This window comes from Capsicum annuum, chromosome 4, assembly GCF_002878395.1.
Source record: "Capsicum annuum cultivar UCD-10X-F1 chromosome 4, UCD10Xv1.1, whole genome shotgun sequence".
Classification (NCBI taxonomy): domain Eukaryota; kingdom Viridiplantae; phylum Streptophyta; class Magnoliopsida; order Solanales; family Solanaceae; genus Capsicum; species Capsicum annuum.
The window spans coordinates 195,838,030-195,855,248 of NC_061114.1; the positions used below are offsets into that span (position 1 = coordinate 195,838,030).

A 17,219-nucleotide genomic window follows, 5' to 3' on the forward strand; every position below is an offset into this window, starting at 1 on the left:
CGTGGAAGTGAGAATTTATGTGTTTTTGACCATTAATTCTTTTCAAGAACATGTTAACATTGATGTTTATAGCAGAGTCAATAGTCCTCTCTACCCCACAAAGGTAAGGGTAAGGTCTGCACACATCCTACCCTCTCAAGACACCACTTGTGGGTTTACACTGACTGGGTATGTTGTTGTATAACACAGTTTAGAAATCCCAAATTCAAACAAGTTCTATCAAATGATTGAAAAGAGAGAAAATATCCAGAGGAAGAAGAACTCACGCTCAGTTGGTCGAGACAAAAGAGGAATGTGGGAAGTTTCTTTCTTCTTTATATGGTCACTTGATATATTGTTGTCTGAAATTGAAAAATTCAATCACAATTATTTTACTTCGACAGAAAAAACAAGTTCTATAGCTTAGAAAGGCTATAGGTGGCAAATGTCTAATAATTTTCAAGCACAAGTACTGAATGACCTACCAATTTCAATACATGATGAGTTTAGCAAAGCTTCATGAAAAATTGCAGATTGAAGTTTATAACTTCGGCATTCCCGCTCCAAGTGTTCATTCAAAGCCTGCTTTGTATCTGGAAAATTTGTCATCAAAAAAGTTTGTAGGTTATCCAATTAGTGCAACAAAACTTATCTAAACAAAAAAAACAGAGAGGATGTAAATAAAAACCAGGAACAGATATAACACACAATGTCTAATTTTTCCCCCAAACCACCCCTTCACTTGGTCATAGGGAAAGGAGGGGTACTTACATAAGATGAAATCATAATCACAAAAAGCACTCTTTCTGAACATTATAGGTAACCACAAAAAGCAATCTTTTGAAGAGAGGCCACTATGTTATGCCACCCACTATAAGGAAAGAATGTATATTGGGCAAGCTACAGCTCCTTATGGAACAAGTCCAGAAAAACCCAAATCTTGACAAATACCATTTAACAAGACATTTTTATGGTATGGTACTACTTCAAAAGAATAGACTCACAATCAAGTTCCCTTATCAAATAAACAAAAAAATAAGGACTCACAATCAAGTTGACGATATCATCAGTCTACAATGAATAGAAAACAACAAAATGTAATAGTGCCAAAGCTCCTTAATGAGACTAGAGTGCTGCTCATAACAATTCATTTTATTAATACAGGGTTAAATTTGGGACAACTGGCTAAAGCTGATAACTCATGCCTCTATGCTGACAAGATCCAGGAAAATAGAATGAACAATAAGAAACAATAAAACTAAAACATGGTTTCCCATATCTAACATCAAGTAAAAAAAACATAGGAAATTTAGTTTTCAAGGATCCCATCATTTCTTGGAAAGACTAAGAATTCTGGATATAAACTCCATTCAAGTACCTGACGAACAAATAAATTTGAGGCCTTCAAATTCACAAGATTGAAGAACCAGAGGTATTTCTGGGGCCATTGGAAACTGAGGTTTCCGCGGTGTTCTTTCAACATCCAGTAGCGCATCTATTACCTACATTTGAATGTCATACTCAAAAATTACCTTATGATAAGATAACTAGCTTAGAAAACATCACCAAAAGGTCCATTAAACACATAAATGTTATACATAGATAACCCTGAAAGAAATGTCCAATTAGGACGTTGAGAAAATTTTGAGAAACATGCCCAGTGCTTACAAATTGGGCTGCGAATCATCAGAATCACAATTAAACAAATTATCTATTTGTTTGCTCATTTAATTTAGGATTGAGTTATCAAAGAGATTTTCCCGCAGCGGAAAGCCCAAACCGTCCCAAACCTAAATGGCATCAACTCAGAACAAACCGAAAGGATCTACCAGATTCAAAAAGCATACAAGAACTAGCCAGATGCTACAAAAAGACATTCTGTTACAAGGTTTAGCAGACTTGGTTGACCTCTGGTTCATATCAAATTATGGCAAACTCCAAAAGCGGCTTCAGTTTTTATCACAAGATTAACTTTAGTTATTATTAAGAACCAAGAAGAAACAATTTGAGTTCTCCAGAAAATGAATCACATTAACAGGTTTCAGAGAAAACCAATATTAGAACATAGATTACGTACATTAGGGGACTCAAAACCCTGGCCAATCAGAAATAGTATGGCAACCATGCACCGGATTTGATGCCAAAGGAAAGCACTACCTTTGATTTTCATAATCATGAGTTGATCAGCTTTGTAACTACAATAAAAAATACGTAAAGGCGTGAAAAGTGTTTCAATATGCATATGTAGAATATTAGAAAAGCCAAATATCAGTTTCCCTAAGAAATTTTAGATGATGAACAAAAGAGTACATCAAGCTCCCATCAAGATATACGGGAAATATCAAAATGACAATAAAGAAATTTTAGCTGAAAGTAGACTCGGGCTTTGAGGATGTATTAGAGAAGGGTGATACAACCGATCAATGAAGAAAGTAGTCTACACGGTTCTCACTTTTTTTTAACTTGATAACGGTAGTGTGGGGGCCAGCTGCCCACACCTTGACTATTCTACCCGGTACCTGCTACCTCCACCAATACAAGTAACGGATAACTCTGTTCACCAAGATTTGGACAAATAGGAAGAAATCAACTGGTGTGCTTCTTGTCTCAGTGGGGATTTGAACCCTGGTCTCCAAGGTTTGCGCTCACTTCATTGACTGCAAGGCCACACCCTTCAGTGCAGGCTAGACAGTTCTCACTTAGTAGATTCCTTTAAGGGATGGATGCCAATTCACGAATGCTTTCAGTTAGTGTTCATAGCTGAGGGATCATAACAATATACATGGCATTTTCTCCTCTGGTTTTCTATCCTTTTTTTTTTCCCCTTTTCCTCCCTTTCTTTATGATATATTTTTTAGACATAGGATGCATTAAATAGGAATCTATCTGAAAGTTCAAACACCCAAAAACTCGAAGGCACTTGCAAAAAGACACATATTTCAGTTAGATTTCGAGATCTCTAGATATTCATTTAATGTTACCCAACAGCTACCAAAAGAAGGAAAAGGGAAAACAAAATAGCCACCTATCCAACTATACAACTCAATTGCATCTGTACAAGTATTTGGAACTATTTCTACATAATGTACGGTGACAACGCATCAGAGGAAAGCAGTCTCTAGGATTTCTCAATCTCCACAACGCATCCCATCTTAAAATATAGCCTACAACAACAACATACCCAGTGTGTTCCCACAAAGTGGGATCTTAAAATATAGCCTAATATTCCTAAATATCAACTTGCAAAGACAGATATAGTATTCCCGAACAAACATCATTTGCATAAGTAGAAAATGTCTTAAGTAGAAAAAGTTGAGGTCTCAAGCTAAGAGTAGAAACCTTTCATTGAAGGGGAGAATTTCAAAAGATATTATGTGCCGCCGGTAGTTGTGCACATTGCCTGCATCCATTTTGCAAAAATTTCTGAAATCGTGTTCCCCTAAGAATTTCGCAGCAGCAGTTTCCATGGCCTGTTGAGCAATTCAAGAGTGTTTAGTGGAAAATTTGTGGATAAATTAGCATAACCAGGTCAACTGATTTCAGAAGGAAAGGTACACACTGTTATATTCAAGTTTCCCAGCCAAAAGAAGTACTTGTACACCCTGTTCAAACAGCTGAACCTGCAATTATTAGAAGGTAAAAAGGCTGTTAAACTAAAATGAAGAGCTGAACAAACTGTGGTACAACTTCTTAAGAGGATATAAGGATGTCAAAGTTGACTTCAAGGGGATTCAGGACATGACCTTAGATAGGAGGGTGTGGAGGTCTCGGATTAGGGAAGAAGGCTAGTAGGTAGTGGAGTGTTGTCTTAGGATTAACCTATTCATGTAGTCTTTAGTTTGGTGGTAGTCTAGAGCACCGGGTCTGTCATGGCATTAGCCTACTCTTGGCTTTTTATCTGTTGTCATCTATTGTTTATTATGTTAGGCGGTCGCACCTAGTTGTTTATGTTACTGTTCCGCCTTGCTTTCCTATTAGTTGTCTTGTTTTTCTTCACTGATGTCTTTCTCTTTTTCTTCCTTTCTGTTACTACTTGGATTTGCTTCACTTGAGCCGAGGGTCTTTCGGAAACAACCGCTCTACCTCCAAAAGGTAGAGGTAAGGTCTGCGTATACTCTATCCCCAGACCCCACTTTGTGGGATTCCACTAGGTATGTTGTTATTGTTGTTGTAGTCATGAGTGCACCTAAAATACTGGGAGACTGCATCAACTGGATAAATTTTGCCTATGATAAGTTACCAAATATAGATTAGCATAAGATTTCGTAAGGTGTAAGAGTTCCTCCCCCTATTTTAAATTTAATCTGTTGGTAATAAAATAATGATGGATTGCATTCAAAACCTCATATACTTTCTTTCTCAAAAAAACCCTCATATACTACTTGAATGTTTTTCTTTTTGGTAATGGTGATGCCCGGGCCAGCTTGTGCACACAGGTTGTCTCTGCTTGGATTGGACATTGGTCCCCAAGATTTGCACTAACTTCATCAACCACAAGGCTACACCCAGCTAAATGCAAAATGTCCCTCTTATCAGAAGCATGATATTATAAACTCCAGTATACCTACTGAAAGAAAGCATGACACTTGGGAAAAGAGTTAGGTGTTTTAAAATGCTTTACACCAGCAAACTGTAACTATCCTAAAGATATCTCGGGGCAAAAGTTATACGAAGCAGTACAAACCTTGCACTGAAATCAGCTGGAATAGGAGACCAACCCATAATGCGAATGTCATTTGGCAGGACTCGGTTTAGTACTCTTACGTAGTCTATTTCTCCTGGGAGAAAAAAATGTAAAACCGTGTCAAAAGGTTAGAAATAACTCCGAATGAAACAACAAATTGATATGAGGGAAGCCATCAAATTTAAGGAACTAGGAAGATTTGAAACTTCACATTCTTTTTGCACATCTTTTGTTGTCAACGTGAACTGGAAATATGTGCCTTGATTTTGGTGAAAGATACAAGGTCATTTATGAAAGTGCAATCCAAGTACTCCAACATAATCAATCTTTAAAATTGGCTACCTAACAACCATAAAACTACACTACCAGAACTTGCCTAAAATGTAAATGAGTCGCAATGTTGGGGAAAGGAGGACAACTGATGTGTGCCAAATTGCATTATAGTAAGTACATGGCAGATGACAATCAGAAAGGCTAAACATAGTTGTACATTGAAAGGAGATATCAGCAGACCACATGATTCTTCAACGGAAATTTCCCCAGAATACTTATTGTGCCCTCTTGGCTCCCGATGGTTTGATCTTAAGAACATAGCAATCACCTGCAACAAGTATTTTTCATGTTATAAAAGACATAAAAAGAGAGCGCTATCAAAGATGAAAATGCAAAAAAGGGATAAGGTCGATTGAAGCTTTGAGCCAAAGCACAAATAAAGCACGAACTTTGATAAAGGAAGGCACAAATGAAGAAAAAGATAAGAATAAAATTAAAGAAAAATTATAATAAGCATAAATAACAATTATATGGGAAAAAATTTAAAAACTTTACGATTACATGAAATTTTAATTGCTTAGTGTAGCCTCTTCATGGGTATGTTGTTGTTGTTAGCCTTCATGATAGTGCCCATTTATGATGGGGGGCATGTCTTGGCACTTTGATGACTGCACTGAAGCTCCGGGATAAGCACGGCAAAGTGCTCATCTTATTTTGCACCAAGCTTCAGGGCTTAAGCATGCATTAGATGGGCCTTTGACAACATTGAAAGTGATATATGATTTCATAAAATTTTCTCAAGGCACATAAAAGAAAAAGGATTTGAAAGTAAGGAAACGAACAGGAGGGAAAAAAAGCTTAAACAAAATTTGACAAGAAGCTGCTGCCACTAGGAATCAAAGGTGCAGCCTTTCATACTGTGCCGAGTCCTGCAATTGGTTCTATACATATGACCAGCAACGAGAAAAAAAAATGCTATAGCTAAATGGCGATGGGCAATTAAAACCCCAAAGGGATGGGAACTTCTCACCCTCAGGGATGGGGGAGGCCAGGGGTAGTCGGCTTGGGCGGAGAGAGCATCTAAAGGGGGATACATTAGGTGAAAAAACTGCAATAGAAATTCCTACTTTTCAATAGAGAGACACAGTTTACAACCCACTGACTAATAGAATTAGAAAATGAGATGTCTTTATATGGGTATATACTTGAATGAATTGCATGCAAGTTTTTTATCTTCCTACGGCAAGCTTTCTTTGGAAATGTTACAAACAAAAAATTTGATGCAAAATATATGTAAATTACTAGTAAATCAAACACATAACAAATTAATTTCTCTATTCTACTTACTTGGCCAACGGAAGAAACTCCCTTATCGGTTCTACCACATCTTGAGTATTGCAATACCTTCTTGTCTCCAAATATGAGTCTTGTCCTCTCCAGAGCTTTGAAAAGTTCACCCTGCATGAAGAAAAACATCAGCATGTGCAAACAAAATACTCTATTGAGATGGTAAAGTGCAAACAATAAAGTCACCTATGTGCTACCACTGGATAAAAGAGGCACCTAAACAACTTGTGCTGAGATTAAATAGTTCAAATTGTGCAATACATGCAAGGAAACAATATTCTCACAGAAAATCACCAGATCATGCTCTTTCAGTAGCTTAAGTATCTTAATTTAAAGGACGGAAAACATGGACTATGATTAAAAAAGAGAAACATGTTGACCATATATTTGCATGTACATGGTTAATCTATGTATGTCACATTAAATGCTGGCCTGATTCTTAAAAGAAAATCATCTCAGAAGAGAACATGAGACCTCAACAGTGGGATCCATTTGAGCCTCCGAAGCAAAACCATAAAACCTGTAATGCAACAGGAGAACACTGTTAGATAAACAAGTACTTGTATCATTTGCATAAAGTTGAAAAAATGCAAACACCAACTAAAATAGAATGATAGAAACACAATGTACATGCACCTTCGGCTTAGTTGATACTTAAATCACTCTTAATCTGCATAAGGTGAAAAAACTGAAGATTGACATGCTGCCATTAGCATTCCAGAATAAAACAAGGAGCTCCATCCTAATACTTCATGGAATGACTAGACAATCTATGCAGAGTTATTAATAGGGCCCTTACGAATTAGGATCAGGATGCAGTTTTAGCAATCAATGCTTAAGGTGGTTTTACAAAACCCTTTTTCCAGGCGACATAGATGCCTTCATCTCTGCTTCTAGATGAAATGTGCCGAAGAAATTACTAAAAAAGAAGAGAAGTAATGCCAGACAAAACATTAAAAATGTAATCCACGAATTAGTCCACCTGTTTCAATATTTCTACCTGACGATTTAGACCAAAAAATCCATTCTTTTTCTTCAGGAACTCTTTTATCTCAAATTGGAACTATTTTTCTAAAAATGATTGAAGCTTCTTCATCAAATTATAAACCAAAGTACAAATGCCTTCTAATACATGTCTCACTTTTGGCTAAAGTCAAATGTCAAATAACAAAATATGATCAGACAAGAATATAAGATGATGTTTGGTTAATGAATAAGATATCTTTTGTAATATCCTTATTATTGGGAACTAAGAAGGACAAAGCCTGTGAATAAACCCCCAAATAACAATAGCTACAAACTTTGTTGCCTAATGATTAGATGCCTCCTAAAGGACAACTTAAGGTTAGATGCTTTTAAAGAGGGCTGTATATCAAGTATTGGCTTGTCTGCAGCTCTATTAAGACAGAAATAAACTCTCCTGTACGAGAAATCCTGCCAAGGTTAATGCAAGATAAGCTTAATAGGAAATCAAGAACCCTTTCCCCTTTTCAACCACTCATCCAGGTGCATTTAACTTTTCTTCAACTGTTTCCAATGTTTACACCACCTCTTTACGCCTAATATTATGCTACATGGAATTGCATCTATCTTCTGAAGAAGAAAGTAGTGCAACTAAAGAGTTTCAGAACTTAACATTCAGTAATCCACTGAACATTGTGTGATCTCTATGTTACCTCTTATTAAGTTATTTTATTCTTTTGGTCCCTTTTGAGATCTTATATCCTTTGTGCTTAAGACTAACGAGATGGTTTGACAGGGTCAAAAGAAATTGAAAGACTTGTAAAAAGCTCAAATTTATCGTGTCAAAAAAATATTTTTTATCACAAAACTGGAAATTATATTTTCCAAAATACTCAAAACCACTTTTAGCCTTGCTGCTTACACTACTTTGCTCAACTTCCTGTCCACACTTAACTACTACTAATAAAGAGCTAATCCTAGGCAAATAGAAAATGAAAGTCTTTCGTATGTCCTCAACTAATAAATTTCTTCCTCTCTTTTCGGTAGCCACATTGACAATGCAATCCTATTCAACTACTACTAGCATAATGTATACCTTGGACCAAAATACATGACTTTCAAAGCAACATATCTTTTCGAGTGATGCATCATTGTGCCATAACCTATAAAAAAAAAAGCAGGGACATTTCATCAATAATCTCCATTTCGAATCGCAGTACAAAAAATGAAAGAGGAACATTTCAGCAGATTTCCAATTCACATTACAGTATCAACTTGTAAAGACAGCTAACACAGTACACTTTCTAGCTCACTCAGTACATTGAAAACCCGTAGCGAACCGAATTACACCTCGTCAATAATTTTAACACTTAGGTGTGTGTTTGGTATGGAGGAAAATACTTCCTATTTTCCCATGTTCAGTTGGTTAAAAAATTTGGAAAACATCTTCTTTAGAAAAACAAGTCCTTTGGAAATAAGGAAAATGACATCCTTATTGAAAGTAGCGAAAACAAGTGATATTGTCTCCTCCCACCCCCACCCACCACCCTTGTCCACTCACACACACACACATCACCCAAACCCGCTCCTCGCTCCACTCCCCCCACCCCCCCCCCCCCCCCCCCCACCCAAAACTCACACACACACTATGATCCAGATCATGGTACATTCTTGTAGTAAGCAGGTGGTTGATAAATACATATTATTGGGAGGGGGTAGCAGACAATGGATACCGTTCCTCACCCATGCTAATAGCTTTTTTTTAGAGAAATACAAATGCTTTAGAAAGTACTTGCATATCAAAAACAAGAAAATAAGAAACCACTTGTTCTCCTCCCTACCAAACGCACCCTAAAATACTATCAAAAACAATTTCACATTGCGTATAAAACTACAAAAACACATTCCAATCACAAAAAAATTTCTTCATACAAACCTAAATCTCTGAGCTTATTTTTCTTCTTTCCATGACATCCATCCAAAACTCCATTATTTTTCTCCTTTATCTACATAGCAATACCAACATATTAAAATTCAAAATTAACATTAAAATAATGATAAATATATCTGGATATATTATTATGAAGAAGAAGCAATTAACCTCTTGGCAACTGCAACTCGAAAGCCGAGCACATAATTTAGCATTTTCGTATTCCAATTCCTGTGTTTCTAATCAAAGATTACAACACAGTAAACAGTGATAATGGATAATTAACTACTCCCTATATTTACTTTTACTCGTACAGTTTCGAGCCAAACTGTATAAACTTTCAGCAAGTTGTATCTAAATTTTAATTTTAAAATATCAGGTTAATCTAACCTAATTTAACTTTAAAAATTAATTAATCAAGTTCTACTTTCAAAAAACTAAATATGATAATTATTTTGGAACGACATAGAGTATTATTTGAAGTAGATTTTTGAAATTATTAAGGAAAAATTACCTTGATTCTGCTCCGAAGAGTTTCGAGTTCCGATTGAACGAGGTCCATCTCCGCCGCTGGAATTTTTGTGAAGCTCCCACTATTTATATGGACTTCGAGTAAATGCTTTTACTTGATTTTCTATACAAACTTTTAGGCCACGTTTGATCCGGAACAAATTTTATGCAATTCTTTTCGAATTGGTTACTTTGAAATTTTTATTATATTTTTATTATAAAATAAAAATAATATTATAATTTTAAAACAATGATGAAATTTAAGGTTTGAGATGTGTATAAGGGTGAGAATTATTTTTTATTATTAACTTTGCTAATATTTTGTTTTCAATTAATAATGTAGCTAATTCATTTAATTTTTCTTAAAAATTACTGATTTTAGGTAAGGTTTTATTAACTTTGCTTTTAAAAGATCTCTTCAATTGAAGCAAGAAATTGTTAAAAGTAGTTTTATTAGGTGGGGACAAAAGACTTTGAGAAAAAAAATTGTACGAAGTAAAAATTGTAAGAAGGTTGATTCGGGTTCGAGAGAATAAGACGAAATTAAGTAAAAAGTAATCAAGTTTCTAAAAGATAGTGTAGTATTTGGAGTTCAAAATTTTGACAAGTGATAAGAATCGAACTCTCAAGTTCAGTTGTAAAATCATATTATTCAAAAGCCTTTTCTTGAGTTTGAACCTAGAGGAGTCTTTCTTAAATTATTACTTTGACAAATTATTAGGATTCAAGTTCATGACATGTATTATTTTTTCGGGCTTAGCTCCGCCAGAATTTTTATTTTTACCTTATGTCATGTGAAGCCTCAAAAGCATTTGTACCATGTGGATTTGAATATATGTTAGGATAAAGGCATCGTTTCCACCTCAAACTATATTCGAAAAGTCAAAGTCACATCTAAACTATACTAGTGACCTATTGCATACCTAAACTATAAAAAAGTGAAACTATTTATACCCTGTCAAGCTACCACCACTTGCATGTGGTGTAGTATTTTACACACACTGTCACGTCAGTAAAAAGTATCACTTTTTTATAGTTAAGGTGTGTAATATGTCACTTATATAGCTTAGGTGTGGATTCGACTTTTCAACTATAGTTTGGGGTGAAAATGATGTCTTTTCCCTTAACGTTTTTAGCCGTTTACTTTTGTTATTTAATAGGCTAGACGCACCTAAAATAAGTGTAACACGCGCGCCTTAGAATGAGGGTCGCGGGGAGATAATAATATCACTTTTACATAATTAAGGTGTGTAATAGGTCAATTATATAATTTAGATGTTACTTAGACTTTTCTTGTATAGTATGGGGTGAAAATGATATCTTTTTCCTATATCATATAAAGCTTTTCACTATCCTCTTTCATTTTAATTTGAAATTCACTTATGTGTCATGTGCACCTCATCTTCAGAAGCTTGTCAGCCTAAAAGTTTGTCACACTTGCTTGACTCACCCTCATTTATCTATCTTCTATCAAATGCTTCACACAAGTATTATTTAGAGTTCAAATTCATGGACGGAATCATTGAATTCTAAGCTATAAAACTACAAACTCGAGGAAAGAGTCTTTCAGTTCTTAGTTATAGAACCATGAACTCAAGGAAAGAGTCCTCGAGTTCAAACCAAATAACAATTCATTTCACTCTTCAAATTTTTATAACTTCAAACTTAACAATTGATGCGGTTTCGAGGTTTAAACCTTTATAGTGTGAGAATTTGTTAGAGCTTCAAACCTCGTGAATTTATGGAGTTCGAAAGGTTTTTTCATGTTTAATTTACGGATATTTTTTTACCAACTTATCATAAAGTACCTAGAATTACTCTCAACATCTCATTTTATGTGACATTTTTTGATTTGACACGATATTTAAGAAAAAAAAAACTTCTAAAACTTGTAGTCTAAAATATTCTTAAATATTTATGTGATTATAAATCATTTAATTAAGAATAAAAAAAAAATTTTAAAGCTAAATTATTTCTAAGATAAGGTGACATTTTTTTTTTTTTTGAGACAAACTAAAATTAAAAGTGTGTAACATAATATGCTACTAAGGGAGTAATTACTTTTGAAATGGCATCATACTCCTCATCACTGTCTGAAAAGTGGCTAGTTATCCATTTTTATCTATTCGATTGTACCTGAAAACCTAGTTGGTTGGACGTCAAATATTAGATGGGAAAAAAAACTTTATGATAAAAAAGAAAAAGAAAAGAAAAGTAGAATAATCAAAGTTTTTTCTGTTAGAATGACAGTTATAAGACCGTAACTTCCCGTTTCAAAAGGCGCAACCTCAGTAATCTGTCTATTTCCGCTCCATTAAGTCTTTTTCAGATCTCCTTAATTTGTTGTCTTAACTAATCCCATAATTATTATTTCTAAGCTAAACACACAATTATTATAACCAAAAAAGTTGTATACTACATTAATACTCCAACAATTTGAGGATGTTTTTTTAACTATTGCTAATCCATTTAGTTTTAGTGTGTTTGACACTTGTCTCACTAGGTTCAACTAATCTCCTGCTTCAGGTACATTTGCTATTTCACATGATAAATAATTTTAATTTTAGATGTAATGTATTCGGACTTGTAGCACTATGTTCGAATTATGCATCAATTTGGATTTTAAGAAATAGAATATTACTCGTCATTTCAACAATTTGTATCGATCTCTTGGTTGATCTCCATTTCTTTTACCCTTTTTTAGGTATCTTTGAACGATTAAATTATAATAGACGGATCCAGGTGTAACATCGCAAAACTTTCTGCTGCTTGGAGTTGGAAGAAGTTGATTTAGCAGAAAGCCAGATACTCCTAGCTCGTTATCAGACAATCACTTATTTACAAACTCTACCGTGGGAATATAGTTTTCCTGATATGATATTTCCTATATCCTACTACTACTTGTATTAGTACAAATACTTGAGAATATTTCTGTGGTGAAATTGGTTGTTGAGGATGGATTTTACAGCTGGAAAATTATCAAATGAGCATCAAGAACAACTCCGATCTGCTTCAGAAAGTGCAGATCCATTGTCTGTATCGCCATTAAAGATATCTCCAAGATCACCACGCTCACCAAAATCCCCGAAATCACCAAAGTCTCCTAGGTCTCCCAGTGATCGTCACAACAAGGTTGGCTCAGATAGGGGAAGTCCACTTAAAAATAAAAAAAGTTCACATTCTCCACGAGATGGTCGTCCAAAGAAAGGTAAGTTGAAAATTTCTCAGTTACACATTACATGCATGATAGTTTTCACTTTTCCCGTGACAAGATTATTTAGACCATCGTGTTTACACTATGGTAGAAAATAAGTAACATTGGATCAAATTGAACTTTTCGCGATAGTCCTTTTATTTGAAACCTTATACTTCCAATAAATACTACCATGAATTCAGTCATAGGAACGTAAAGATTGAACCTATCAAGTTTATATTGTAGATCCGCTGCTGTTTTAGTTATTTCTGTCTGTTTTCAACCGACTCTTCACATAACATTTATGATTTACAGGAGGTTCTGGAGGAAAAGGCACTTGGGGTGGATTAATGGATACCGATGATGTCCATGCTATCGATCCCAATGATCCAAACTACACCAGTAGTGAGGTACCTTAGCTATCATTTTCCAAAGTTCCATGAAATTAGTATTTTTGAGAAATAACACATCAAATTGACGAAGAGGAGCCTTGACACAAGTTTCGATATGTAGAAACAGCCTCTTGTAGAAATGCAAGCTAAAGCTGCGTACAATAGACCCTTACGGTCCGGCCCTTCCCTGGACCCTGCATGTAGCAGGAGCTTAGTGCACCGGGCTATAAGTACTGAATTGAGTTAGCCCTTTTCTGTTTCAGGATACTGAGAGAACAAGTACTAAAGATATGGTTGCAGCATTTGAAGAATACAAAAAGAAGGCTATAATATTAGTAGAAGAATATTTTCAGAATGATGATATCACATCCACAGCCAATGAATTAAGAGAATTTGGGATGTCTTGTTATGACTTCTACTTTATTAAAAAATTAGTATCAATGGCTATGGATAGACATGATAAAGAAAAAGAAATGGCAGCTGTTTTATTATCTGCTCTTTATGCTGAAGTTATCAAACCACAACAAGTCTACAAAGGTTTCAGTAAACTCTTGGAATCTGCTGATGATTTCATTGTAGACATACCTGACGCAATCGACATTCTCGCGTTGTTCATTGCAAGAGCAGTAGTTGATGATATACTTCCTCCTGCCTTTTTAGCAAAAGCAAATTCTTCTCTGCCTAAAGATTCAAAAGGAATTGAGGTTATTAAAAGGGCTGAAAAAAGTTACCTTTCAGCTCCTTTACATGCTGAAATCATTGAACGTCGATGGGGTGGAAGTAAGAATAAAACAGTTGAAGATGTGAAAGACAAGATCAACAATTTGCTTATTGAGTATGTTGTAAGTGGGGAAAAGAATGAGGCTTGTAGATGCATTAAGGATTTGAATATGCGCTTCTTTCATCATGAGATTGTTAAGAGGGCTATTATCATGGCAATGGAAAAGCAACAAGCCGAAAATCGCCTTTTGGACTTACTAAAGAAGACTTCAGAAGAAGGCTTGATAAATTCAAGCCAATTGTCAAAGGGATTTAATAGGATTATTGACAATATCGATGACTTGTCACTTGACATACCAAATGCAAGGGTGATTTTTCAGTCTATAATATCTAAGGGAGCATCAGAGGGTTGGTTGTGTATTTCATCTTTAAAGTCGTTATCGACACAACTGGAAAAACAAGAAATTGATGAAAAACTTGTGAAAGAATTCAAACTGAAAGCTCAATCTATGATCAAAGAGTACTTTTTGTCAGGTGACATTGTAGAAGTAAGTAGGATCTTAGAGTCGGAAAACAGCTCGTGTTTGGCAGAGCTAAACGCCATATTCGTTAAGAAGTTAATCACTTTAGCAATGGACAGGAAAAACAGAGAAAAAGAAATGGCTTCTGTCTTGTTATCATCTGTTTGTTTTCCAGCAGATGATGTGGTAAATGGCTTTGTAATGTTAATAGAATCAGCAGACGATACAGCTTTAGATATTCCAATTGTTGTCGAGGACTTAGCAATGTTTTTGGCTAGAGCAGAAGTAGATGAAGTTTTAAATCCACAACACATGGAAGAAATTGGCAGTCAATTTTTCGAGCCGAATTCAATAGGTAACAAAGTTTTACTTATGGCAAAATCTTTGCTAAAAGGTAGATTATCTGGTGAGAGAATACTAAGGTGTTGGGGTGGTGGTGGAAGTAGTACAAATGGATGGGCAATAGAAGATGTTAAGGATAAAATAAGAAAATTATTAGAGGAATTTGAATCTGGAGGAGATGCAAAAGAAGCATATAGATGCATAAAGGAACTAGGGATGCCATTTTTTCATCATGAAGTTGTGAAGAAATCATTGGTGATTATTATTGAGAAGAAAAGTGAGAGGTTATGGGGTTTTCTTAAAGAATGTTTTAGTATGGGACTTATAACTATGTACCAAATGACAAAAGGTTTTGCTAGAGTTGCAGAATCACTTGATGATTTGGCTCTAGATGTACCAGATGCTGAAAAACAATTTAAAGTTTATGTAGAAAGAGCTGAAGCTGAAGGATGGTTAGATTCCACTTTTAGTTACAACAGACTTGGACATTCCATGGAAAATGGATTTTGTTGAATGGTTTCTAAGGTATATTCTATTCTTTTAGTTGAGCACAATTTTACTGTGCCTGTATATTTTGAGCTATGTCGCTCGGACTCTCTGAAAATGTTGTACTCATATCAGAACCTCTAGAAATGCACTATAACTAGAGGATCTAACACACCCCATTAACATTTTTGAAGAGTTCAACGATTTTGACATGCACTCGTCCATATATTAAACTTCAAGTGGTTCATATATTTCACTAACTAAAATTTTAGGTTGGTCTTTTCCTTTTCTTTCCAGGACCACATAATGTTTAGCAATATCATCCAAATTGTTGTAGCAAATTGGATTTATTTACATGGACAATATAGAGATTATAAAGGAGGAGACTACCGTGAACATGTTCTAAATTAATTGAAGTTGCTTAAATGAAAGGCCCATAAAGTACTCAGCAGAAGATATCAACTTGCATCATCTTTACATAATTATATCATACATATGTATGTATGTCCGTGTCAAATTTTGTCTTATGAAGACCTCAATTATGAGATTATACGGACTATATTGTTGTTGTCGATTTTTTACCTAAATTGTTTGCAATGTGGTTGAATTGTTACATGTACCATTGAATCATTTAAAGTACTACTTTTACCATTTCAGATTTTTATATCATTATTTTTATACCATTGTGTTGAGCCAAATATCCTGATTCTATTTTCTTGCATTCCAATGGGATCAACAATATGAATTACCAAAGATCATTTTGCTCCATTTAGGTAAGTTTTGTTAATTACAAATTTTCATTGCCTGATTTAGGTTCCTGTTACCACAAGTCTCTACTTTAAAAAAAAAAAATTGTTATCACACGAATACAAGACAAACTTATTTAAATAAAATGATTTTGGTTTTGATTACCCATATTTGTTTATTTGTTTGTTGTTCTTGAAACTTGAGGTGCTCATTACTTTTTACTTTTTATTTTACTCTAATATAAGAGTGAATGGGAGAGCAGGTTAGGCTCAGAGCGTTCTGTTTTCTCCGTGATTTTATTATATCATTTTAAAATAATTATTATATATTATTTAAATATTAAAATATTAATAATATTTAATAAAAAAATAAAATAGATATTTATGATATGTCTGCTCCAACTGTTTTAATGATAATTTTATTATATCATCTTAATCAATTATTATAAGCTACTTAAGTATTAAAAAATTATTATAAATTCATCTATGTATTAAAAATTAATAATATTTATCGTTAAATTAACTTGACGTCTTATATGAGTTCACTTAATTTTTTTTCATAAATATATTTTTTATAATAAATTATTATAAATTCATCTAAGAATTAAAAAATTAACAATATCTATTGTTAAATTAAGTCTTATATGAGGCCTACTTAATTTTTTTCCACAAATATTTTCTTATAATAACTTTGCAAGATTACTTCTAATTAGTTATTATGAATCATTTAAGACATGGCTGTTTCGTTGCTTCAATCATGATTTTATTATATCACCTCTAATTAACTATTATGTATGTCATCTACCAATTGTGCTACTTAAATCGGAGTAGAAGAAAAAGTATTTTAAATCACAATAATTAAAAAATATAATTAACTATCAATGCCACAAAATTTTGAATAAGAAGAGTAACATATAGTATTATTTGAAAATTACATAAAAAGTAAAATAAATTACTATAGTTAACAGCTTAAAATATTTATAAAAATAATTTAATTTATTATATATTTTTAAAAAAATATATAAGAAATATTATAAATCATAATAATTAACAACTTTAAAAATTTAAAGGTCAATTGGTCTGCTTTGGCATAACTTCATTGGTTTTTTTCCTTGCCTTCAATTTTTTCATCC

At 34.0% G+C, this 17,219-nt stretch overlaps 2 protein-coding genes across 7 annotated transcripts in view; one reads left to right on the forward strand and one right to left on the reverse strand.

Annotated features, from left to right (window-relative positions):
• Positions 1-9,848, reverse strand: part of LOC107855596 (tRNA pseudouridine(38/39) synthase) — a 14,034-nt gene extending 4,186 nt beyond the window's left edge. The window contains exons 1-14 of one of the 4 annotated variants that reach the window (XM_016700611.2): positions 9,691-9,846; positions 9,348-9,407; positions 9,183-9,252; positions 8,343-8,409; positions 6,758-6,803; positions 6,284-6,394; positions 5,177-5,264; positions 4,664-4,757; positions 3,539-3,599; positions 3,319-3,449; positions 2,057-2,174; positions 1,358-1,481; positions 465-572; positions 267-341 (exon numbers count right to left, since the gene is read on the reverse strand). In XM_016700611.2, the coding sequence (XP_016556097.2) occupies positions 267-341; positions 465-572; positions 1,358-1,481; positions 2,057-2,174; positions 3,319-3,449; positions 3,539-3,599; positions 4,664-4,757; positions 5,177-5,264; positions 6,284-6,394; positions 6,758-6,803; positions 8,343-8,409; positions 9,183-9,252; positions 9,348-9,407; positions 9,691-9,738 (1,201 nt within the window). In that variant the 5' untranslated portion in view covers positions 9,739-9,846. Of the gene's footprint in view, positions 1-266; positions 342-464; positions 573-1,357; positions 1,482-2,056; positions 2,175-3,318; positions 3,450-3,538; positions 3,600-4,663; positions 4,758-5,176; positions 5,265-6,283; positions 6,395-6,757; positions 6,804-8,342; positions 8,410-9,182; positions 9,253-9,347; positions 9,416-9,690 lie in introns of all 4 variants that reach the window. The other 3 variants (XM_047410900.1, XM_047410899.1, XM_047410901.1) reach the window with 3 other exon arrangements.
• A 2,171-nt stretch (positions 9,849-12,019) lies between these two features.
• Positions 12,020-16,023, forward strand: LOC107855607 (MA3 DOMAIN-CONTAINING TRANSLATION REGULATORY FACTOR 2). 3 transcript variants are annotated; one of them, XM_016700630.2, is made up of 5 exons: positions 12,020-12,212; positions 12,391-12,894; positions 13,195-13,289; positions 13,535-15,379; positions 15,613-16,023. In XM_016700630.2, exons 2-4 carry the CDS (start codon positions 12,642-12,644, stop codon positions 15,365-15,367), a joined length of 2,181 nt encoding a protein of 726 aa, XP_016556116.1. In that variant the 5' UTR covers positions 12,020-12,212; positions 12,391-12,641; the 3' UTR covers positions 15,368-15,379; positions 15,613-16,023. The 3 variants fall into 3 exon arrangements, with proteins under 3 accessions (XP_016556116.1, XP_016556115.1, XP_047266858.1); XM_016700629.2 differs by having other exon boundaries at positions 12,021-12,212; positions 15,638-16,023; XM_047410902.1 differs by having other exon boundaries at positions 12,021-12,212; positions 12,429-12,894; positions 15,638-16,023.
• The last annotated feature ends 1,196 nt before the right edge of the window (positions 16,024-17,219 follow it).